Here is a 26,766-nt window from a genome sequence, read left to right as displayed (position 1 = left end):
ACTGCCAACCATGACTTGCTCACCTAAAGACCAAGCATAGGAGTGTTTGTGATAATTACAGCCCGACATGACCAAGCATGTTTTCCTACAAACCGTGGTATCATTTGCGTCAGTGTTTATTTTATTTTGTTAATATTGCTTAGTTGAAAGCACTTCTGTAACTTTCTCTCAATTGTTAGCTAACTGTTAGCTAACTTCAGTGGTTTCTATAGTGCCGAGTAGAGCTGCAACTCCAGAAACCAAATGGTTAGTTTTAGGTCTTAGATTAGAAATTGCTTAGTTTTGTTTCATTCGTAAACGGCGGGAGGAGATTGTTGGCAGCAGTACAAAGCCTGGGTGCAACTTCTGCCTGAAAAGGCAGGTTCTTGGGGGAAAAAGCCCTTGCACCATTCCTCTGGGATTAAAGCTTCATTTCTTTTGGTCATGAAGATGGTTCTCAATCATAAGTATCATATATGCAGAAAACTTTAATGATTGGTAAATGTAGTCAGCATTCTTTCAGTTTGACAATTTTTGGCAGGAAAAGGATTCCAAACAATGATGTGACAAACGTTCAGCAGCAGATGTTGATTGATGCTCGACGGCAGCAGATGTCGACGCTCACACAAACAGAGGCGGACCTGACTGAAGTGACCATGTGACCTGCTGTAAGCCAGCAGCTCTCTGAGCAGATGGCGTCTCCCTCTCTGATCGGGGATGGATCCGACGCTCGCCGGTTGTTTTGACTCTGCGTGTGTCCTCAGATGACTCAATGAGCCAATCCTCAGCTCATCTGCTGTCAATAATGACATATAAACACATTTCATTTTGCCAAAGCATAAATGAACTGTGGACAAAGAAAAAGGAAGCGCTGGGGATTATGTAGGTTGCAGTGACTACAGATATGTTCCTCTGACAGTTTCTATGCTTTCATATAGCGACGTCTTATTAGCACATACGTTCAGATGCAGATTTCAGATTTGTGAACAAGGAATGTGCTCTCACTCTGTTTGACTTTTTTTCACCTTCTCCTTCAGTTTGTCACTTCCTGCTTGTTAGCATGGGCGAGGCAGCGTGAAAGTGACTCAGCTGAGACATACAAGGCCTGATGCCTGTTCAATTATCTGTGATCGAAGAAAAAATACAGATCCCAAGGAGAGATGTAGGATTTTAGCAGTTGTACAATAATGTTAATCCTCATTCCTCGTTGTTTTATCTTCATTTACACTCTAAGTTTCATACAAATGAATACAAATTAGAAAAGTTTGGTGCAGGATCAACAATCAGCCAATGAACTCAGGCAGGTAAGGGAGAAACAAAATGGTGAAAATAATAAGAAATGAAATTAAGACTTTTTATCAAAGAAAACTGCCACAAAACTTCCCTGTGGAAGTCACAAGATGTTTCACGAGAAATGTTAAGTGATGAGCGAAGCTGTTGGTCAGCAGGTGTGACTGATGAAAACACCTGAGGGTATGTTGGGTGGGTTTGTTTTTGCCTGGTCGATGTAGTGAGAATGAATAAAGAGAATGTGGTTAAAAGCTTCTTCCTCCCTCCTCCTGCAGTGTAGAAGCAGCATCAGCAGCTTGTTAGCATCAAAACCAAAACACTACGCAGTATTCAGAGGAGTCAATTCATAAAAGTATCATAAATGTTATATGCGGTAGGAAGCAGCAATGCTACAGTGTCAAAAGTCAAACTTTATCAACAGGAAGTCCAAAACCAAACACCAATGAGCAATGAGCGCTTGGCATCAAATCAAAATCCAAGAAATGTTAAATGCACACATTTGTTGAAATCTTTTCAATAATGTTTCCTGAGTGAACTTCCTGTCTTGCGTCTCCAGCCGACCTGCTGGTGAACACGCTGTGCCTGCCCTTCACCCTCGTCTACACGCTGCAGGGGGAGTGGAAGTTCGGCAGCACCCTCTGCTTCCTGCTGCCCTACGCCCAGGGGCTCGCCGTGCACGTCTCCACGGTGACGCTCAACGTCATCGCCCTGGACCGCCACAGGTGGGTGGGGCTTAAAGCGGGGAGGAGACTGGGGTTGTTGGGAAGCTGTGATCAGTGTTTGCAGTCTGCTAAAATGTGTTCAATTATTTACATAGCAGTTTTACATGGTTAACCAAAGAACATAAAGATTTTATTACATTATATCACATCTTCTTTGGTCTGTATTAATGTTGGTGAATGAGAGGTCTACTTTAAAGCGTTCCACACACCGGTCAGTCAGTTGATGCCAGTAGCTCCCACAAAACATGTCATACAGACAGAAGAAACAGTCTGACAGTCTGAGGAGCGAATGTGATCAAATAGCTGCTTTTCTGGAGTGTTGACGACCATCAACACTGGAAAATAGGACACTCAGTCTGACAAGAAGTAACAGACCAAGTGGTTGGGTTTGTATGTTTGTAAAGGCTGCAGTGAACCATTTTCCAAGCAATATTCTACATTTTTAGAAATCAATCTAAAAATGTAGACTGTAGAAGTACAGCCTGGCAGAGCTGCTATCACGGCTGTAGACTCTTAGTCTTCCAAGTTTCAGTTCATTTCAGCGCAATGTGAATATCAACTTATGGATCCGACTTGAAACGTGCTTGCTGTAACTGATCCATCACAGTTTCGTCTTTTTACTGCATCTGGTTTTGGCAAAATGTTAAATTATGGAAAATGCAAATGCATGATGGAAGGAAGTTACACAAGGTCAAAAGTTTTTAGCAGTTTCTTTCCATCAGTAGGACTCAGAGCCCCTGCCTGCTCGCTCAGTGTGTGCTGACGTCCTCTAATTGACAAAAATGTAACATAAAAAGTCTTTTTCACCTGAATACAGCTGCTCTCAGGAAACGAGGATTACAATCAAGATTGACGTGCAAATGGCGCCCACTCTGACGGCCTCACTTGGCCTTTGCTTGGCTGCTGTTTTGGCAGTTTGAGTGTAGGTGTTAAGAGCAGTACTGCGGTGAGGTTTGGATGAACAATGGCTCATTTACATAATTTCAACCTGTGTGACCCTGCAGACCTGATTTTAAAACTGTTGGGCCTGAATAACGTTTCAACAGAGAACATTAATGAACTACACTGAGAGGTGTGCTCATACATTTGCTTCCAAGATTAAATATCCACGATTTAAATAAAGTTTTTACGAAGCACCAAACTTTAAACCCTTCTTTCGTTAAAATAATTGCTCCTTTGAGATGTTCCTGGAGCTCTCACCAGTGTCCACAATCTGTTGCCATTGTTTGTGCTTTTTGTCTCCACCTGTCCAGGGACTGCAGATGGAAATGTGGTACAAAGCATCACTCACTGTTTGAATTGATGTTTTTGGCAGATGGTTCCTGACAAATAAATTCAAAGAAAACATTTCAAGATCTGAGCATCTGAGTTCTGTGTTGCACGGTGGGACGATGGTGTCCATGGCAGAAAATCAAGCTAATTTAGTCTGCACACTGCATTGAGTATACTTTGAGAGAACACAATAAAGCCTCAAACCATGGTTAGAATCATCTCAAGAACTGGCACAGTGCAGACTGGGTTCTGTTTAATGAAATTGTTTTGAGAAATATGCTTATTAGCTTGCTTGCCGAGAGTTATATGAGAAGGTCGATACCACTCTCGTGTCTGTACGGTAAATATGGAGCTAGAAGCAGGAGACAGTTAGCTTAGCTTAGCATAAAGACTGGAAGTGGAAGGAAACAGCTAGCCTGGCTCTGTGCTAAGTGAAAAAATGTTACACAGCCCTCGTGTTAATTAGTGAGCTTTAGAGGTGCAGGTGGAATATTTACTAGTGCAACAAACAGATCTTTCACGCTGGTTGCTATGGCTGAATCTAAACAGAGGATTGTAGTCTACAAGTTGCCCAAATGTTTTTTTAAGGTTTGGTCGTGAAGTACATTGGCTAAAAGTGTAAATGAGTCTGGTATCCTTGTTTAGATCAAACCGACTCATCATGCAACTCAATATAGTATCATACAAACAAAAATCTGCCTCAAGAACATAAAGACACAAACTTTGTAAAAGACTTGAGAGGAAAGAAAAGTTGGGATTTTAAAGTTTATATTTTGGCCACAGCTCAGGTTTCTTTACAGGTTTCTGCATCAGCAGGAACTATAAAAGCAGCTTCTTCAGCTTTTGATCCAATCTGCACAACAATGAACAGGCGGCTGCCAGAAGACCGCAGAGACCCACTTGGCTCAAATCTAGTAAGCAAAAACGAAGCACATTGTGCTGCCAGGCCATTTACAGCTCTGTAGCTGCATCTTAATGTCAACTGTAATGCTTACTGGAGGCCAGAACAAGGAACCTGAGAACCAGTGGAACGAGTTCACTCTTTCTTCTGCTTGTCAACACTGTTGTTGTGCTGAATAAGCTGCAGCCAAGACTTTTTACTTTTGGAAGACAGAAGAGGTGATTATTGAACTTCGGTTCTACTCGTAATGAAAAAAGTGAAAGGAATAAAGGTTTTTGTGTCTTTATTTGTTTTGTTATTATTATTATTATTATATTTACGCTAGCGATAGGATAATAATGGATGGTTATGTTGGTTGGTCCACCACTTTGGTCCAACAACTATTGGTCCCCAGAGGATGAATCCTAATGACTTTGGTGATCCTCTGACTTTTCCTCTGGCGCGTCCACCGTGAGGTTGTCATTTCTGAGCTTTGAGTGAAATACCTTGACAACTATTCGATGAATTGCCTTGAGTTTTGCTACCGATATTCAAGCCTCCTACAGGATAAGTTCTACTCACTTTGGTGATCCTCAGGTCAGATCTTCAATTTGCCCAATATTACTTTGCTTTATGACTAAATACCTGCAAAATGAATAACATTCCCATCAGCCTCAGCTGCACTTTGTGTTGCTCACTAATTAGCAAATGTTAGCATGCTAACAAGCTTAACATGGCAGTTCACCATCTTATCACATAGTTCTGTTTTCCCTATTTGTTTCCTTCTTTCCATATTTCTGTCCTTTCCTTTCACCTTTTTCTTACTTCCTTTTCCTTTTCCCTATTCTTTCCTCTTTCCTTCCTTCTATCCTTCAGTCTTTCTTACAATCTTTTCTATCACTCAACAGGTTTTTCTTTACTTTTCACTTTTTATTTTGGATACTTGATCACATTTCACTGCATACTTGTTTATTTTTTTTATTTTAACATTGTATTTAACCTTTATGTAACCAGGAAGTCTCTTGAGATATATTATTTCCTTTACAAGAGATGTGACCAAAATGGCCGCCTAGAGTACTGTAGATTACACAGTCACATAAAACATTTCCAAGAATCAGAATGCGCGAGTTTAACCTGAACTTTTCCGTTGTTATGCTTTCACTGAGGTAAAAGTGTTTCTTCCATGCCTAGACTGGCGCTGTTATCTAAAAAATGTGTTCATCATTCATTATTGATCTACAACAGTCATTCCCTGATCTTTTAAAAATAAAAAGGTGGACCTGCTATGTAGAGTTGTGTGTGTGTTTCAGGTGTATCGTGTACCACCTGGAGACCAGGATGCGTAAGGACGTGTGTTTCGGGGTGATAGCGTTGACCTGGGTGCTGAGCGCCGTGCTCGCCAGCCCTCTGGCCATCTTCAGAGAGTACGGCTCCTTTACCCTGGAGCCTGGACACACCATACAGGTACACACACACACACACACACACCTGTAACACTTGCAGATCAGCGCCCTGGCTTCCCTCCTCATCCAGCTCTTTGATCTCCCTGCTCGTTCCCCGCTGCCTCCCCTCCATCACTGCCTCTCACATCCCTTTCCCTTCTCTCTTTTCCCCTCTCCATCTCTTTCATCTCTCCCTCCATCCATCCTGTTCATATTTTTTACGTTAGCCATGTTATTTCACACCCTGCTCTCATTTTCTTAATCTTAATGCAGCTTTTTTATCATGTAGTTGCAGCTATTTGCCTTTTTGTTTTTTAAATCCTTTTCTTTGCTCGGCTGTTTCCATGACCCAATTGCCCACATGAATTAAAATTTTTAAATCATAAACTGAATCTAATCTAATGTAATATATTCTAATGTAATCTACACTTCATCTAATCAAATCTAAACTAAGATCAGATAAGGCAGACTAAACTAAACTAACTGAATCTAATGTAATCTGAACAAGTATCATTTAAACTAAACTAAGACAAGATAACGTACACTAAACTAATCTAATCAGCTCAATTGAGTCTAAACTAAATCTTATTAAATCCAATCAAAAATTAAACTACTCTAAATATAACTGAAACAAATCTCAACTATACCTAAACTAAGCTAAGCTAAGCTAGTATCATTTTAACTAATTTACTTTACACTAATTTAATCTAAAAAACATATTGTCATATTGACAAGTTCCACCTTATAGTGTTTCTAAGGTGGGACTTGTTAGCAAACGGCTGCTTATTTACATATTAGCATTCATTTGTGTTCGTGTCCCCTGATGAATTTTATTCCAATATTCGCTCTCCTTTAGCTCTTTTTTTGTTGTGTTTGGTCTCCAGCAGCTGCTGAGGGGAACATCTGGCTCTTTAGCTGCTAGATGCTCCGCTACGTTCAGCAGCTGCTCTCTGGCTGCGTCTGGCTGCTGTTTGCTGCTGAGCAGCTCGAGTTCACAGTAAATTTGCAGGCTAGAAACCCAAAACAATGAACTGAAAGATGCTAAAAAGTTTAATAAACTATACCCAAAGTAATCTAATCAATCTAATCTTATTCACTTCATCTAAACTCAGTATCTCTTTTGTCCTCTCCTGTCTTCCAGGTGTGTACGGAGAAGTGGCCCGGTAAAAACACAGACGGCACCGTCTACAGCATCTCTATGTTGATCCTGCAGTACTTCCTGCCGCTGTCCATCATCTCCTTCGCCTACGCCCGCATCTGGTCCAAACTGCGCGGCCACGTCAGCCCGGCGGAGAGCGTCGGCAGCAGCAGCGCCGGCTCTGAGCGCCACCGCCGGCGCCGCAAGACCACCAAGATGCTGGTGACCATGGTGGTGGTGTTCGCCGTCAGCTGGCTGCCCTTCCACGCCTTCCAGCTGGCCACGGACATCGACAGCACGGTGCTGGACATGCGTGACTTCCGCCTGCTCTACACCGTCTTCCACGTGGTCGCCATGTGCTCCACTTTCGCCAACCCGCTGCTGTATGGCTGGATGAACCGCAACTACCGCGCCGCCTTCCTCGCCGTCTTCAAGTGTCGCAAGGGAGGGGAGAGGGGGAGGAGTGGCCGGCTGGACAGCATTCACCCCGTTGGAGGAGGAGGAGGAGGAGGAGGGAGGGCGAAGAAGATAGTGCTTGAAACCCAGGATGTGGTGTCCACCCACTTGAACGCCACTGATGTGTGAGAGCCTGAGGGTGAAGAGGGTGATGGAGGAGAAGGGGGAGAGATGACAGAGGAAGAGGCAGGAAGGAAATGCGGATCATTGTCAGGAAATCTTTTGTTCCCCAAAAGACAATAGGCACGAGAAGAAAACGAGATTCCACATGGAGACAGAAACAGAGGGGAGATAAAGATGTGAGAGAAAATAGAAATGACAGAGTGAGAGGAAGGCGACGGGGGGATTAAAGAGTTTTTGGAAGCCCAAAATAGAGGAGGAGGCGTCGACGAGCAGGGATTAGAAGAAAAAGAATGACAGGAGAGGAGAGGAACTGCTGAATGACTCAAGGGCTCTTCGACCGATTCAGGCGCCGTTGCTTTGGGGACGTGACCTCATCGTGACGGAGGGCCCCGGCACTTCGAGGAGGGAACTTTTGGGAGGGAATCGTTCAATTCAACTTTGTACGAAGGATTTGTGACACTGACAAAGTGGAAAACTTTGTTCTGAAAAGAGACCAAGAGTACGCCAGAATAAAAACAAGTTGCTTTGATTTTTTTGATTTTCAGACGAAGAAAACCTTGGACTTTAATGCAGATCTTGTCAAAATAGGGCTTTACTCCATCTTCCTTCTACATGTGAAGCATCTAGCTGGTACATTTAACCCAGAGTGGCTTACAAGGGGGGCGCAAGGACGCATGAGCAGGTTCCGGGGATTGAACCTGCGAAACTTCGGCAGCAGCTTCCTTTACTGCAAGGGATGTGAACTGACTGTTCACATGTTTTCCGAAAGCGTACGAAATCGAAGGGCGCTGGGAACCGTGCAAACAGAATTTGTCAGGTGAAAGAAAAACCAAAAGAATCACGGAGGACGATGATGCATGATGCAAGCTTTGTGAAATCTCAAACATTGTTACGTAATGAAAATGTGTGCTTATTGCGGATTATCCTACGAAGAAAGCTGGATGTAGGAGTGTAAAACAGAGGTGGACAAATTGAGACATTATGATTAAGAGGGGGAAAAAAGGGAGAAAGTGGTCAAAATACAAATTATTCGGATTAAAAGGGCAATGCTTTGTTTTTCTTTTTTTTAGAAGATGAAGGACAGAGAGCAAAGAACGAGAGACGAGGGCAGAAGGGGAAAAGCGATGAGAGGATCAGTGGGAGGAGGAAAAATGAAAAACAGAGTGAAATGTGGGATAACGAGGCCAAAACAAAGACAGCATGTCCTAATGTCCTAGCAAGAGAGCGATTTCAAACGAACAGGCTGCAATTTAGTGTGACACAGCAGAGAAAAGAAGATCCCTTCTTACAAGCAGACAGATGAATGTTTAAAAAAAGAAAAGCTCCAGTGATTTATTTCCAGACGATTTTTTTCTTTTTGGTTAATTTTCGCAGGTGTTGTAGCCATCTATCAGGTTTAAAGTGGGACAGAACGAGACCAGTTGAGTTTTCACACCTTTCAGCGTATTTAAGCCACACCAGGACTTAGTTGTTATTCTAAACTTGTGATATTAATCTGATTTAGTCAAGAGGTGATTTGTTTAATTTGGACGCCTGCACAGTTGGCTGACTCTGAATACATTTTGAGTTACGCTCCAACGTAAGCTTCATTACAGACGTTAATCAGCACCAGATAATAACATATGAAAAAAAGAGATCATTAAAATACGATTGTTCACGCTGAAATAAAGCTCACATTCAATTTTTAAGGGGATTTGGTACTGAGAGAGTCATTACAAATAGTGAATATTTTTATTTATTCACATTCATACAGCTGTTCACATTCACACCTGCTGACCTGGGCTTTTTTGGCCCTGACCTTGCCCTCTCAGGCAGCTCTTACTTACTCATTATAGAGACTAGCGACTTAAGAGTACTCCAGTGATTCAGTATTACTCTCCTATAACATTGTCTTACTCATGATGGACAAGCATCAGAATCATGGGCCGCCCTGGTAGCTCACCTGGTGGAGGGTGTGCCCCCCATGTACAAGTCCTTACTGCAGCGGACCGGATCCGAATCTAGCCCATGGCCCAATGCTGCATGTCGTCTCCTCTCTGCCACATTTCTTGTCTCTCTTCAGTTGTTCCTATCAAATAAATAATCTGTCAGAGGTCAGAGGGATCATCTTCTTCCTCGACAAAACCTTCATCTAGTCAAGTGACATCACTTGAGGACGTTTATCAGACTTCACACAGCTCCACCTGGAGACACTAAAGGATTTATACTTTTTTCACATATGTAGTTGTGCTCGGTGGAGTTTCCCTTTAAAGTCAGACAGAGACAAACCGCAATGGCCGATCAGAGGGACGGAAAGTCCTGAAATCAAAGCAGGAACAGCAGGGATGAATTCACCTGGCTGTGTACAACAGCAAACGACCTCTGCCAATCAAAAGGTTAACTGGTGGTTCTGCTTTTGTTTCCGCTGTTGTCCCAACAAGTGGCAAGCACCTGAACCTGCACTGATTTCAGCTCAACACCGCAGAGAAGGGAGCTTCAACATACAGGCCATATTCGTGTGTTTAGCTGCCTTGTTATTTATTTGTCCATGTAAACTGTAGATTGTGCAGTGTTGGGGGAGAGTACTAATTTATTTACGTTTCCCAGTAACGTTCAGGTAAACTGTGGTATTTTCAAAATCAAGTAACATTTCCAGTAGTGACCTGTAAGTAGCAAAGTTTTATTTTCTCTACACCGTCACATCTCCGTCTTCTGATTCAGGAGAGAATCAAGCGCCGGCAGTTTTTTTATATATATATTCTTTGATGGCACGGAGCAGAGAGCACGGGACCGGCAGCTGACCTGCCCTGAAGGACGCAGCCGGCTCTGGAGAACTGGTCTGGAGTCAGCCTTGTTCACTGTCTGCTCCATTCTGTGTTAAATGACAGAAAGTCAACATCAGAGCCACTGCTTCCACTGCTGTGTGTCCCCTGACTTGTACTACATGCACTGTAATAGCCGACCAAACGTTTGTACTGCCGTCGCCTTTTCAGTGACGTATGACCAAAATGTTCTGGATTGTGCAACATAGTGGAAAAACAACGCAGAACCAAGAACTTACAGGTTCCTAAAAGTTCAGGTTATGGGTTGTTAAGTTCCCGCAGTGGAAAAGAGCTATTATTAGATTATTATTATGAGAAAGTGGTACCCAAATTACATTTCACTGCCACGATTTCCACCTCTTCCAAGTCATATTGATTTGCTTGAACTTCGCCCTTCACACTGCACGCCCATCTCTCGCCCCCATCATGCCCCATCATGCCCCAGGTGCTGCCTGACAGGCTGAGCCCATCAGCTGTCTGGTCTGGGATAATGTACAGGGCAGGAGAAGTTAGAGATCGCATGTCGAACAGTGCTGACTGCTGGATAGGGGACAGTTAGGTTTCAGATTTAAAGTGAATATACTACCCTGTAGGTTTCTTCCTACCAGTGACCATAGCAACGCTCCACCATCAGATACTGTGGAGCAAACTCTCCTCCACCAGCTCGGCTGTGTTTTCACACACATACACAAAAAAAAAAAATCACACGGTTGGGTATTAATTTCCACGTTCCAAATTAAATTCATTGTTCAAAATGTTATTACCAAAGATGTTTCATTATGTGTTTAAACTTTAATTGCCTAATTGTAATTGCAATGCTCTGTTTCCCTCTGGCAGCGGCTGTGTCAACATGTTAATTTAGTGTAAACACAGCAGGCTGAATAACGACCTGCAGACACTTTGCACAATGTGAATGAACATTACAGCAGCTATTAGTTAAATACTGTTAATAAACTGACAAATAAGAAAACTGATCTGAAATAGCTGTGTGTGTGTGTCAAACACACACACACAGCGATCAGAGGCGATCAAATACTCGGCAGATAAAATCCTTCATTTTTTTTGGACTTAGCCTCTGTCCCTCTCTTGTCTTTTCCTCTTTAAATCCCTCCATCCTCTCTCTGAGCTGCGTCACTGCCTCGTCCTACCCGCAATCCCACAATCCCTCTGTTCCCTCCCACTGAACCTTACCAGCTGTTTATCTCTGTCCTTGTTTCATCTCCTCGGCTGTCTCCTCTCCGCTCTCTTTTCCTATGAATGCATGCCTCAGAAAGCTGGAATTGGTGTTGGACGAACAGAATATAATTATAAGAAAGTCTATTTTATTTTGTTATGTCTGAGTGCAGAGTCACAAAAACTACGCCTGCTAAATTTTACAAGCCTCTTATGAAGGATTTCATTTCAAAACGGCTGAAACGTTGTCATTAGTCGATATTTTACTCACACGCCTGACTGCACCTCAGACGGCACAGTTTTCTAACTCACAATTTAAATACGTTTAATAGCGAACCAGAAAGTGCTTTAGTTCAATAAAAGCATTCTAAGTCATAATCCCTGGATGGAAATGGGATGTTTTTACAGTTGACTTTGAACAGCATTATATTTTAAGTGGAAGCAGGTCATATGGAGGCTCAGAAAGACAGTTTTACGTCATCTGGTTTGCTCTAAATCCCCAAATATATCCCACAATGCAATGCATGGGTACATCATCGTCCACTCTCGTCAATTGGCTCTGGGACTGGGTTTGAGTTATTTTGGGTTCTGATCATAAAAGTCCCATGTACTTGAGCACTTCACTGGATGTGCATGAAACTCTCCTGGTGGAATCATCAGTACAAAACTATCTAACATCCGGTTCTTTGTTAAAAAAGTAAATAGTACAAGCCTGTGGACATAAAAACTGAAGGAAAGAAGTCACCTACGACTCCCACGGTGCATTTTCGGTAATAAATATCAGCTCACCCAGCTGTGCCATTTTTATGTAACTGTGGAGTTACTGTAATTACCAGTTTCAAACGTCCATATAGCAATTCACGTGAACATCCGAGTCATAATTACAGCACGACTAGGACACTTTCTAAAAGCTCTGCTATATCCAGTATGGCGCTTAAGAATACAGTGCCTAAAAAGCAAAAAGAAACATTGACGCCTCATTCCTCAGTCCCTCATTCAAGGTAATTAAACCTTAAAAATGTAATGGATATAATGCGACATTGTCAGTGCACAGTATTTTAACTCTCACACGACCAACTCTGCAATTATACAACCGTCTTGAGTTCACAGGTCTCGTGAACGCTCGCATGCTGTACTGCTGCAGTCACACAGTACCGGCAGACAGTGGAAACCAGGAAAACCTCCCGTTATTCCCACTGCTAGCCTTGTTGTCACAGCAGGTAATCAGCACAAATGTGCTACTTTTGTTTTGTTATGTATCAGTAGTGGTTTGTTAGATCAGATTACTGCTAGCGAAGGAGGCTTTGCAGCCATTTAACCACCAGTTTGTTGACACTGTAGTTCCTTTTGACAACTGGGAGATATCATAACTGTCAAAAGTTCCTGATATCTCCAGCTCTGAATTACAACTCGGAGGCTGACAAGAGCAGTTTTATTCCACTTGGCTGCTCGTAATTATAGTTTAAACAATATGACATGAATGCAGCACAAAATCTACTCAACCAAGTCAGCTTTACTGATACAGCCCAAAATCCCAAATCCCAAATTTGTCTTTGGGCTTTACAACCTGTCCAGCATAAGACTCCAGGACAGGAGAGTTTCATGTCCAAACAGGCCTTGTGTATGAGTAAACGAATGTGACTTTTGCGTCTGGAACCCTGTACACCTGAAATAACTCCCTGGGGAACCCAGTTTCCAGCTCTATGGAGGCAGCTAAACTAATAAATATAAAAAACAAACCTAAGCCTAATAGTTAGCGAGCTTGCTAATAAGCACAGTCCTATAGGTTTATGTTTTGGCCACCAGTGTTAATTATTTCAACGAGAAATCGTTTGAGCATGACGGATGGCTCAAAATATTACAATACCCACGAGCCTCACCCGTTGCTTTTTAAGCAGGGAGCGATCTACAGGCGAGCCAGGCTGGCTTCCCTTAATAACACATGACCTCCCCTGAAAACACAATTTGTGAAATTTTTTTTTTGGGGGGGGGGGTCTCTAAAATATTGACAATATGCTGTTTTTGCCATGCATTTCTATTTTTCTGTATCTTCATAATCATGGATCATGCGTAAAATGAGGCTATTGATGTACGATTCATGCATGAGAGTGATTCATCATAATTAACTCTAATAAAGATACCGGCATGCATGCTGTTCTTGTGATCACCATCGAAGCGTGGCGGCGTAAAATCATAAACTTCATCAACTTTAACTCAAAGGTCAGGAAAAAACAGGCCTCTGTGGTCGCTTCTGTTTTAAGGTAAGGGCTATTCCCAGTTAACGGCAGTATTCACTGTTAGCACTGTAGCCTACTGTATGTGACGGGGGTTGATGAGGACTGGATCTCTTGTAGGCAGGCTGGACTATTTTTTTTGGTATTTACAATGCTCATGCATGTGTGTGTTGTTAAAGGCTGGTTTGTTGATAGTGACCCTCGCATTTGATGTCTTAACTGTACCGAGAAATTATTGTGCTCATCTGTATGCGATGGGTAACTTTAAGCGTTGTTTATAGTCCATCACTCTGCAGAGTGTACTGTGCCCTGCTGTAGCTGGCCGTATTGTATCATACTTGTTTGATTTTGATACCTGTGTGGGAGGTTTGATGTGGTTGATTATTATATATTAGATGACACAATGCAAGTAGGCCTACATATTTGCAGCTATGAATGTTTCTTTGCAACAAGAGTCACAGTCAGTCCGCGAAAGTGCCCCCTCGGCCCCTTTAAAAACAAGCGAGCGCCCCCGAAAGCCATGGTATCCTTCGCACACACTGTAGAGAAGAAGCCAGTCAGAGACGCAAATCAAATCTAAAGCTTAGTCTTTGAATTTGTGAACAAAAGACAACGTCATAGTGTATGAATTCATCCCAATGTTTCTCCAAACTGTAATCTTTAGCTTCTACTTGCCACGAGCAGCACACTTCACAGATTTTTATGCTAGGTGTTTGGATGTTGCTAGTTGAAAAGCAGCTTGAGTCAAATTCTTCCCCAACGTCTATATGTACCTTCGGCTTGTTTTTTTAAATTAAAGGACCAGGTCATTTCTAATGCAGAAGTTAGAGTTTCATACCCATCCGAGCTGGAGAAGTGGTCCAACTTTGAGTCATGTAACTTTAATGTAACTTTAACTTCCGGATCCAGGGCACACACAAGCAGGCTAACTTACCCGCTAGCTCACTCGCTAACCTGCTAATTAGGTCCCTAGTGTCTACTAGCAAGTTATAACGCTTGGAACTGACCAAATTTGTTGGCAGAAAGGTAGTGAGTTACACAGCTAACTCACTAGCAAGCTAACCAGCACAGCATTTATTCCCATCGACAAAATTAATAATTTCAATTGGCATTTGAAAATCTTGTGTATGTGGACTCTCAGTTGTTAGAAACGTGAATCAAGTTTGTGTCGCTAGCTAGCAACAAGCGATTTGTCATGACGTTCGTGAACTGTGCGATACGCTAGCTCTCTGGGACAAGCTCGGAGGACCGAAAGTAAACAAGATGGCGTCAATCTGTCTTCATGATTTTCAGCTTGTTTTCTATTATTTGAAGAAATTAAATGAAGAGATATTTAGTTCCTCATTGATAATGTTCTGATGTATTCTGACGAGGTTTGTGATGGGAGGACACAGCTGCTTGACCTTTATCAAACATGAATGTAAACTGCTTTGTAACATGGCTGTAATGTTGTTTATCGTATAAGTTTGTGTAAATATTGTGTGAAAGACTGTAACCTAGCACAAACTGTTGGTCTTTACCTGTGTCCAACAACAGATGTACTATTCTCAAGCACAAACACGCTTCTGGTCTCTTTCTTACTGTGTGTGTGTGTGTGTGTGTGTGTGTGTGTGTGTGTGTGTGTGTGTGTGTGTCCTTGGATACAAAATACAAGATTCATTTTATAACACAGGGCTGTATAATGAGATTGATTGTAGTTCCCTGTATGCTACTCAAAAACAAATGGTATGTACAAAAGTAGTCTTTGATTTCAAAGAGTTGATCACTTGCTTACAAATAAGAAAACTACTCTTATACAGCTTTGAGTTTCTGAACACAGAACCAATATTGTTTCCGGCAAGTTGTGTTTTAACAGGAGGGGCAATCACTATTTCACACAGGGCCATGTAGGTTTGGATTATGTTTTCCCTTAATAATAACAACCTTCATTTAAAAACTGCATTTTGTGTTAATACTTGTGTTATCTTTGACTAATATTTAAATTAGTTTGATGATCTGAAACATTTAAGTGTGACAAACATGCAAAAAAATAAGAAATCAGGAAGGCAAACACTTTTGCACACCACTGTATACAGCGTGCGTGTGTGTGTGTGTGTGTGTGTGTGTGTGTGTTTCAGGGTTTATTTGGTAGCTGTTCCAATTCAAATCTAATTAGTTTATTCTTAACAGATCCTAATTAGCTGTGAGAGTATGCAGGTCTCCACGGCAACCCGTTTGGAGCTCTTTCAATCTTGCTACGCATCGCGCAGACAGACCGAGAGCTCAAGTTTAGTAGCAGGGCCGTCCTTTACAGGTTCGAGTGTTTCTTGTTCAAACACTGTAAACCACCACTGGCTGAACAGTTCTACTTACAGTTCATGCTTTTGTCTAGTCCGACTGAAATCCATCTGAATATTCAACACGAAGCGTTGGCACCGGATCCCATCTGGCAGCTCCAGGTGCGATCCAGGTCAGCAGAAATCTCCACAATGGTGTTTCTCATTAGCGGTGACGGATGCTCAGCACAATTAGTGTGCCTCAATGTGGAGCACAGGTCATTTATACACAAAACAATCCCACAGTTTCTAAATGTAGGAAAAGGGAGTTCTAATATTATTATTCACTCCCGCATTGTCCATCGAGGAGCTTTTAATTTGAGCGGAAACACCTCCTCTAATAAGAGTTAAAGATCATTTTGAAGTCAGTAAGACTGTTCAGAGAATATAGTGTTTAGCGAGGACATTATTCAGTTTAAAAATCACTGAACTGAAATTTCACCCTCATATGTGCATAATGTTCAACAAAATAAGCATTTAATGTTCTAATTTTTAGCCGAATCTTTAAAATTTCAATGTTTGCTCCGCTGAAATATCATGTGCAGCCTGATAATACATGTTGGCTAAAAGAGTAAATGCAAAGATGTTTGAAAAAGTGTCGTCACTGCATAATTTGTCTACCAGAGAGCACTGACGAGTTTCTTTTTTTCAACTGTAAAATGTCCCCCTCAGTACATGTGTGTTTTTTAATAAGAAAAGAATCCCTTAAATTTGGTTATCAGAAATGCTTGTTTATGTAATGTGTTCATGTAAAAAAACAAATCTGATCTATCTTTCTAATTCTGATATGTATTGGCCTGAAAAATACGTAATTGGTCTGACTCTACTCCAAACCCTGCTATTTTAAAATCTAAATGTGACATTGACTTGTGTTACCTAATTTTAACAAAAACACTGAATATTGAATTCGACTTCAAATGATCCCACTACTAAATGAAAACGAGTCATTTCTGCTGAGCAGTGGCCGGGGTTGCTACAAGTGGTAATTACAGGACAATGATACATTTAACTTCCATTCATTTCCCAAGATGCTCTCATTGTGTTTATCTGTGACAAGCTAAAACATGAAGAAATGTCCATAAAGTCAACAAACTGACTCATTTAAGCACAGTCTGCTCACATTAGCTACCATACGCTACTAGTCCTACCAGACCAAGTAAGACTGCAGCAAGGGTGTTTTTTTATCCTTCGTGAGTTCAACTTTTCATTTTTAAGAGGAAGATTGGGTTTTTTCTTCTTTCAAAAGTTACACAATCTCACTGTAAAGTACATATTTATTTTGACAGGGGACAGAGAGGTGACAGGAAATGAGGGGAAAGAGATGAGGAATGACATGCAACAACGGTCCCCAACTAGACTCAAATCAAAGACTTACCAATTATATGGTCCACTTCTTAAATCCCCATTCCAGCGATTTCCGGTTGCTATTTGCATTTAAACTGTGGCAGGTTTCTAGACCTGGTTCTGACATCTGTAAGTCATCTGTTATGCGTTTCAGGTGGTTCTGTGAGTAAAACACGTAGATGAAAGCTGACATCCCGTCCCCAAATTTAATTAGAAATTAGTCGAGAGGTGAATGTCGTCACTTCTGAACAGCCGTACAGCAGATGGTTATTAATTGACATTCGTGTGAAAATGATCTGGGAAAGTGAATGAGCAACTACACAGCAGCTCAGCAACTACTTTGCCCTTCAGCAAGTTGCTTTCCCTGCTCCAGTGGACCTGGGGAGGGCTGACTGTGCAGAACTGGGGTTACTGTACCAAACACGTCCTACGCAGAGTTTAAATGATGAGACTGTGTGAGGAGGGGTGTATGTGTGCTCGCAAAGATGTTATGGAGATATGTAAAGGCCATTATAAGACTCTCTGAGGCTAAAAGAGCCAGTTAAGCAGTTGGAATTCAGCCGTCGTGCCTGCAGATTTCTGATGAAGCAGCTTCATTCGTTAAGTCCGGGTGAACATCTGACGTCCATGCAGAACAATTCCACCGCGTACGGACTCATTCTTCACTCTAATGCAGGCTGAATGACTGGGTGACTCATTTGCATGCCTATGCGCACAAACTCAAACACACACTGGGTGACTCATGCACCAACATTTTTCTGCACACGCCCTCACCCACAAGACTCCTGCTGTGATATAAAATAAACCTGATCCAACCTAAACGTCTCCTTTTTATCGGTAGAGGAACCCAGATCTCCACGGCACACAGGAATGATTTAAATGAGGGAGCGTTCAGGTACGACACAGGACTAACTCTAACATGTTGCGTTTAAGCGGTCTCTGAGCGCCTGCTTTGCTTGTTTAACGAGACGGGCAGAGAACAGGATTACCTCTGCTAAGGCTCATGTGTTTGACTTGAGAGAAGAAGGTGGGCAAGCTTCAGGGAGACACTGGAGGGAGGGATGGAAACATTAATACAGTAAGCACTGATTTGCTAACATCTAGGTTAAAGGAATACTCCACCGAAAACGTATGTAGCTGGTTCCCTCCTGGAGGACGGCCGCTGCAGTCAGATCTTGGAGTTCATAATAACAGTAGTGAAAATTCTACATTCTTTGTGTTTTGTGTCCACTTTTGCTGCTAAACACTTATTGCTGTGGTATTTCAGCTGTCAGTCAAACAGTCTGGGGTGGTAACGTCACATCATCTTCCTTCTTCGTCTGTTCTTGCTTTGTTTGTCTGTTTAGCCACGGTGCCAGCTGTCCCTCATGCTACCTGTCCAGCCTGTTAGTCTTGTATTTATTCCTTCTTTTCACGTAGGCCAAAGGATTTTTAATAGGAAGACACAGGACATTTAAAGACCTTTCATGAAATTATTTGGTCAGCAGTCGTAAAATTTTATTTTTTTAAGCAACCAGCTGTCAAGTTTCCATCCAACTGTAGCGCAACTCTGAATGTGAATATTAGGAGTTGGTTGGTTGAGATGAACGGTTGGTGGTGCTAATTCTCCAGTCGGTGCCATTAAACCATTGCAGGACACAATGAGGTGACATCATTAAAAGAGCTCCAGTCGAAGCTCAAACAATGGAAAACCATGTGGAAAGATGCGATATTTTGACTTTTTTCCCGAATTTGCAGCTCAGAGCCAGTTTATACACCTAACAAGCTCCACGTGGACTGCAGATGGCGCTGCTGACTGCAGATGGCGCTGTATGGGATGACACATTGAGCCAGGCACACAGGATATTTGGTCTGCTAGCAAGCGCTTGGGGCCTGTGTTAGCATGCTCTGAGCTAACAAAGCTAACGGAGAATTAGTTCTTTTCTGAACAAAAACACATGGGAAGTTATTGTGTGGATATATCAGAGTTTCGTTTATTTATTTATTTTTTTTCATTTATATTTTTTAAATATTTCGCAGTAGTAAGTTTAACTTCCCAAATAGCAGGATACCAGACATGAAACTAAAGCTTTTGCAGGGTCAGTTAAGCAGGAGCTTTCTGTCAAAATGTCCAAGATCAGGAACCAAATGACCAGTGATCAGCTGGCCATTAAATCAGCATAAGTCTTGAAAAGCCTGAAAGGAGCATAATTGTTACTTCCAGCTGGCTCGATGTGGCTGTTGACTGCTGTAAGAAAGAATTAAAGAAAGACAAGTACAACAGGGAAGAGGAAAATAAAGACAGGGAGCAAGCTATTGACTGAAAACCAGTAAGGTGGAGAAAGACGACAGTGAATGACACAGAAAGAGGGAGACTAAATGGAGAGAGACAGGGGGCCCACACAGGGGAGACAAAGAGTAATAGCTTATTTCAGTCCATATATTCCCAGTTGTTTTGAGTTGATGGGATAATGGGTGGTATTAGGGGACAGAGTCAATGGCTTTGACCCTTAAAACCGAACACTGGATTCCAGTTTCATTGCTAGCTGTAATGACTGAGCCTGGCTGCCAGCGGGAGTGATTTATATGCTGCAGGGCTGGATTGGTTGGGCTTGGACGTCCATCCATCCATTTTCTACCGCTTGGTCCCGTTAGGGGTCGCGGGTGACTGGAGCCTATCCCAGTGACTTTGGGCCTTAGGCAGGGTACACCCTGGACAGTGGCCAACTCGTCGCAGGGCTAACACAGACACAGACAAGGACAGACAACCATTCACTCTCACATTCATTCAATACGGGCAATTTAGAGTTATCAATTAACCTACACATGCATGTCTTTGGACGGTGGATTGGGAGGCAGGAGCTTTAGCCACTCTGCCACCGTGCAGGGCTTGGACGTATTGAGGTGTATATTATGATAATGCAGAACGATTTCCCATGAGTACAACTTTAACTTGGTGAGGAAAGAAATAGAAGAGTCGGTGGATTTAGAGAACTGGTAATTATGCTGTAGGAATATATATATTTTTAAAATCTCATCAAATCCTTTACCTTTGCATGGATGAGCATGCCTGGTTTGACCCGGTATGATGTAATGAGACGGAGAGAGAGAAGGCTGTCTGGAGGCCTGTGAGCAATACGGCAGACAAGAGATTTCAAATCTGAGAATGCAGAGTCAATACTTTTATTTGCAAGTTGTCTTCAAGAGAAATTAACAGCAGAAGAACTAAAGAAGGAAGAGGCATCTCCCTACAGCAGAATTTATGTTGAGTGTATTATCCATGGAGGCTAAAATCTTTGTTAAAGAACTTTCTTCCAAACTAAAGGTGTAACCCCCCAAAGAGAGGAACTAAAATTCGTCATCTATAGCCTGTCCACAAAAGTGCATCCAAGTTTCATGATAAACAACCTTCTTGACTGACGTGAAACAGTCCCAAACGTGATGATGGTATACCAAGGCATGCTGCAGGATGGTTGGGTTAGGGGTAAGACGTAGAGCTGAAATTCAGGGGTTAATAGTGAAGAGCTGAGGGGGATGAATGTGGCAAATTCGTCTTACTTTCTCAGGCCGTGTGTCCACCAAAGCGTTTTCTGCCCAGTTTAAAACGCCAGACGCTCTTCTTAAAACGCCCGGCTTTGAGTGCTTGAGAGCGTTTTGGAGGCGCAGCATTTTTTCAGCTGAGACGCTTTGGTTGCTATGATACGGAATATCTGCAGAAGTGACTCTAGAGTCTTTAAAGAGTCTTTAAAACACGGATGTCTATTGTTGACCTTTGGGAACAATATACTAAAGAGAATCCTAAGCTCAACGATCCACTTGCTAGCTTTCGGAGCTTCCAACCGCATCTAACGTCCAGGAGTCAGTGGGTGGCCTGAGAAAGGAGAAGCTCACACTCCTACCCAACATTAACAAGGACACTAACAAGGACAGTTCGACGTCCCTGTACGCAGTTGCCACTCATCAACACAAGTTTGTCTTCCATAGGGAATTAAACAGAGAGAGTCTGCCAAGGAAGTCTTGACTCTGTTCCTAGGAACCGAGACCTGACCTGGGATCCAAATCGGGCTGAAATTATATTTAGTCTAAACAGGTCCGTTGTACTGCCTTGGGTCTAATACCTCATCTCTGATCGTGTGGTGTGTCATCATTACCACAGGACAAAAATAGTTTTTGAGACAGACGGAGAGTGTGAACTATTAAGTTCAGGAAAAATGACCTTTTCCACCATGGCTGCTTGTTAATTGGTGGAGCATCATGCTGCTGCCAGTGTTAGGCCCCAAACAGGATCCGCGCAAGTACGCAAAAACAAATAATGTCTGGCCCAGCCGGCACAATCTCAAGACCCCGGTGAACATACTTAGCCTCCACAGGAAGGCATCCAGGAGGCATCCTGATCAGATGCTGAACCACCTCAGCAGGCTGGTTTTAATAGAAAGTGGCGGTGGATCGACTCCGAGATCCTTCTTGATACTGTCAGAGTTCCTCACCGTGTCTCACCTTTCAGCCTCTCTTCTCTTTTCTTCTCTTCTCTTGTGAAAATATATGAAGAGTAACCTTTCTAACCTATCATTAGTATTTACACATGCAGTAAAACGTAACCTTCAACAAGCCAAAATCAATTTACATTCTTGCCACAAGGACACACTTCAGTTCCCTCAGTGGTTTGTTACTGTTCCCTGGGTACAGTGAGAGCTCTCTTCTTAAGAGCTTTGTCCTTAAAAAGAGGAGAAACCTTGAGAAATATCAACAAATGGAATAAATAATCTATACAGCAGAGAAAATTGGTTTTGTTGTAGTTTTCAAATTGCCGTTCTTGAAACATACAAACAAACAAACAACAAATGTTGATGTGTTAGAGCCATGATAAACATCATTTTTTAAATTTACTGAAGTGATCAAACAGTTGATTGAATGGCTACTAATGATTTAAAAAGCGTATTGATGCAGTTAAGATAAAAGGATGCAGATAAAAAAAAATCCTCTTAAGCGAAACATCAAGACTCATAATGATGAAATGAATCAGATAACTGAATGAAATCAACGGGGACTTGAGAATGAAAGTGACAGATTGTTCTCTTTGGAAAAAGATAAATGTGACAGACTGGATTTTTCCATCTTGTCCTCCTTCGACTGATTTTGGTTTTCACACCCAGCTACGAGTGCCTGTTCCTCATGTCAACAGGTCAGTGCAATGCTGATCAGTTAAGTTTTCACTCAAAAAATGTGTATATAAAAAATATGTAAAATTGAAAGAAATCATTGATTCTTGGATTTAGTACTTTTAGTCAGTGTAAAATCTGCTGAAATGCCCAGTCGCATTCTTTAATCTGTTACAAACACACTGTACGAACATCACTTGGAAATTATCCCCATTTTCCAATGCACTAGGGAGCTTAACAGAGAGAGTTGCCAAGGAAAAAATGTTCTCGCTGTTGTTCTGGGAAAGTCGCACTCACACTTCCATTCAGAAAAACACACCAGTACTGCTTTCTGAAAAAGTGTCCTAACTTTCCAAAACACATCCTCACTTTCTTAAATATCCTCGCTTTTTCAAATGTCCTCACTCTCCAGGTCTCAAATTGGTCCTCACAAAGATAGAAGTACAGGAGCACACACACACACACACACACACAAACAAATAATTGGCCACAACTTGGCAGTGGTTCAAACAAATGGCTCTCCTAACCACTGAACAGTGACAGCGTGGTGTTTGAGTGCAAACAACAGTAATAAGGTTTCTGAGTTACTGACCTACAGCCAAGTCCAAATCCTGCGTCAATCCCTGGAATAAATTGGACAAATACAGAAAAGAGTCGAGAGAACAAAACAGTTAGAGAGACAAAAGTCAATGAGACCAAAAAGTGAAACGAGTCAGTTAATTAAAACACAATGAGTAGAATAACGTGCTAAAATTCATACCTGTTATGATGCTCGGCTCACTGCCATGGCAAACAGGAAGCATGTCACTGCTGCTGTTTATCTGTCGGACGTCTGATCACTGCGGGGATCTTTGCATCTCCTCTGCCAGTGGAAACCTTTCATTGCTCTGTTAAAGTGGGAGGAACGAGTCTATTCATTAAGCCAAGAACCTGAACCGGTTTAATCTGACATCAGTGTCATGGATGCCTTTTAGGTGTAAAACAATCGTAAAATTGTAATTTCTTTGTTATTCACATGTAATGTAAATGTTCTCTTGTGTTTAGATGTTATGGCACATCCGCTTGCCTCAGAAAGTTTAAGTGTTTGAGTCCATACCTTAAAAAGACCAAATCATTTTACAATCTATGTTGTGAAAATGTCTCAATTAGCATTTCCAGAACATTTAATTAATCGTTACATTTTGTAAATATTTATATAATTTGTATAATATTTATTTTTAAACAAAATGATATATGTCAGCGCTGCTCGTCTCAGTCATTGTCTTTATATTTTGTCAAATGAGTCTTTTCAGTGACACTATGGCTGGAAGTTGGGTTCAAGACTGCGCACTACTAACAATCAACATTACTGCAAAACAGAGCGACAGTTAACTGTTAGCATTCACAAGATCATACTGTTGTTCTCTTAAAATGTGCTATATACTGTAAATCGAATTGAATTACCAGCTGTTTACACATTTAAATGATCTGGTCTACAGCGAGGTAACGCATCTGATAAATGAAGCAATGTCTGAAAAACTAGCTCAAACAGTCTCGTGGCATACTCGTCTAACTGCAACATATATTCAACGCGCCCTTTTAATCATGGCCGCCAGGCTCGGAGTCGACATTCTCCCAGGGGTAAAGTTCTAATCGTCACTCCCCAATCCCCTCTTGGTGTTTGCTTGTGGGGAGTGACGAGGTCAGAGTCTAGATGCCCAGTATCAAAGCTGCACATATCCTACATTCACACAGTTCGGACTTAACTTAAATGTTGGGATCGGACTGCACAATATCAGCCCGATAATGGACCCGACCAGATAGACGTGAGGCGGAAATGAGCGTTGAGGCGCAACAATGGCTGGTTTTATCTCGTGTAGTGTGTCATAGAGGAGTTTAATTTTTCACACAAAAAATGTGTAAAATTTTTAAAAAGTCATTATTATGATCCTTGGATTTAGTAGTTTTAGTCAATCTTCTGGAGCTTTTAGCCACATCTTGTGGATTTGATCAGCTGATGGAGTTTGCTTGTCTTGCACTTGGCTCAATCATCATCACATGACCAAAATTTGATACTAGGATCGAATTTTGGTCATTATACTTTATATACTTTATACTATATTATACTTTTCAACTTTTTTTGTTTTGTTGATTTTCTGGATTTGGACTGGATTTTTGATTGAAAATTTGAGTACATGTTCATGCCATGGGTTGACTGAGACGGGGAGCCAAAGCCACAGCTCTTCAACTGTAAACATGGAGAAGAGAAAGGGGAGTGATGTCGGTGTTGTCAGTGGAACAGTGACATGTGTAGCTATGAACGGCCGAGGTCTGGCGTCTAGTCTGTCATGTCTCTCAGCCAAGTCATGGCAAGAAGCTATGACTGTTGATGAATAAAAAAACCTCTTTGCTCAGTCTCCGTTGTCTTAGTGAACATATTTATTAAAGTACTGCAAACAATATAGTGTCAACAAACAATCCTTCCAAAAGCATAGTTATACCCACGCTGCCAAGGCCGAGAGAGGAGTGTACAGCTCTTCACATCATGTCGTCTTCACTGAACAAACTCCAGTCAGTGTCCAACATTAGCTCAAGAAATTCAGACACCCAAAGGCCACCTAATCTTTACGACTCAACAGTCTGAACCTCTTCTCACTCAGAGTACGAGCCGGTTTCAGAGACCCTTCTGAGCAACGTAATAGATGATTTAACAGTGATTCATTTTCTACCACAACTATGATCGCCAAATCTGAGACACCGACCATCTCGAAAGACAAAAATGTCATATATAATATACAATATTCTGATTCTTGCGTAGTGTAAAGTTGTAGTGACCCCTACTGCTTCTTCAATAAACTTTGACAAGGATTATTTTGTTTTTGTGTTCATGTGGTCATCTGTTGTGTTCGTCTGCACTCTTGACAAACTGCTGGTCCCGGTCCTGTCCTTGTGTCCTGTAGAGAAACCAAATATGAAGCAGCCAGACAGAAATCTGAGTGAAGGGGGAAGATTAGTAACAGACCTGAAGAGCAGAGATTATAAATTTGGTGTCAAATATTTGAAATGCATTAGGAGAACTTTCTTTATCCTACCCGCCCAGATAGTAGTCCCAGAGACTACTAGAGTACACTGACATTAACCTGATGAATAACAAACAATAATCTGGCCTTTAAGGCTTTCCGTCTCTCTCTGCTACGAATCTAAAACATGCTGAGGCAAAGGCCGAGCATGTGGACAATCATTCTGTCAAATCCTTTTTTAATCACATTTAATCATCAGTTCTGAGACGGCGGCCCTAATTGTACCTCTTTATTGAGTTTACTTAACCTCTCAGGTTATCCACAACCTGATCTGAGCTGGTCTGTTTGGCACCTCGCAAACCTCGTAGGGCGTGCCGGCAGCCTCGTGGTTAACATCGTAAATGATAGCAACTTTGGTGCATGTCAGGTTCCTCTCACTCTCCCTGTGAGTCCTTTGTATCTCGATAAAAGCAGGAGTATTTCTGCTTTTATTAAAAGCAGAAATACCCAAAAAATCTTGCAAACAACAACAACAAAGCCATCTCCAAAAACTCAAGTAGTATTACTCTGACAGATCACACAGATCATATATTACAGTAAAAGTACAGAAGTATTACAATCAAAATGTACTCAAAGTGTCAAAAGTAAAAGTAGTTATTATAAAAATGAGATATTATTAGATTTTACATTATTAAATTATTAATATTGATGAATCAATGCACAGTATCAGCCAATGGTGCTAGTTTTAATTACTTTATACAGTGAGGTTTGGTAGTTTAGTTCAGCGGTTCCCAACCTACGGGTCACAAAATAAATTGTGAAGGGTCGTGAGATGATTAATGGGAGAGGAAAGAAGAAAAAGGGCTTTTCTCTCGTCTTTGATTTTTAGTGAAATATTGGATAATTTGAACATCTGAGACATGACAATGGGGCCAAACTAGACCAGCCACGGATTTAATCTTTAACAGACTGGATTTTAGAAGCTGATCATGTTTTCCTCGTGTGAAATCTTAAAGTAACTAAAGCTGTCAGATAAATGTAGTGGAGTAAAAAGTACAGTATTTACCTCTGACATGTAGAGTCGCATGAGATGGAAACGCTCGAGTACAAGTATCTCCAAGTTGTTCTTACGTAAAGAACTCCACCTCTGCTGAAACAGATCTCTGAGTTAAAGGATCCTGATGGGGATTCTGTTTGCGGTGTTAGCCCGTTCACTACAACTTGTAGTGTTGACCGCTGTTCAAAGCATACCAGAATGTTTTAGACAGATTTCATACCTTCCACACAATCTTTCAGTTTGTGCTGTTCACAAAATGAATTAACAGAGATAACTGATCACAGTAAACATGCAGTCATCTTAGTTTTACTTCTGACTTCTGTTATTGTTGCATTAGTGCCTTCAGGTGACTGGAAAAGTCTGGTTGCCTAAGTTTGAGTGTCTGAAATCATTGCATTCAATC

At 41.7% G+C, this 26,766-nt stretch overlaps 1 protein-coding gene across 5 annotated transcripts in view; it reads left to right on the top strand.

Annotated features, from left to right (window-relative positions):
* Positions 1-15,068, top strand: part of npy2rl (neuropeptide Y receptor Y2, like) — a 63,274-nt gene extending 48,206 nt beyond the window's left edge. For all 5 annotated transcript variants that reach the window (XM_044184135.1, XM_044184134.1, XM_044184138.1 and 2 more), the window contains 3 exons: positions 1,826-1,991; positions 5,454-5,607; positions 6,727-15,068. In XM_044184135.1, coding sequence (XP_044040070.1) covers positions 1,826-1,991; positions 5,454-5,607; positions 6,727-7,308 — 902 coding nt within the window. In that variant the 3' untranslated portion in view covers positions 7,309-15,068. The remainder of the gene's footprint in view (positions 1-1,825; positions 1,992-5,453; positions 5,608-6,726) is intronic.
* Positions 15,069-26,766: the final 11,698 nt, after the last annotated feature.

Source organism: Siniperca chuatsi, linkage group LG22, assembly GCF_020085105.1.
Source record: "Siniperca chuatsi isolate FFG_IHB_CAS linkage group LG22, ASM2008510v1, whole genome shotgun sequence".
Lineage (NCBI taxonomy): Eukaryota > Metazoa > Chordata > Actinopteri > Centrarchiformes > Sinipercidae > Siniperca > Siniperca chuatsi.
This window is presented reverse-complemented; position numbering and strand designations above follow the sequence as displayed.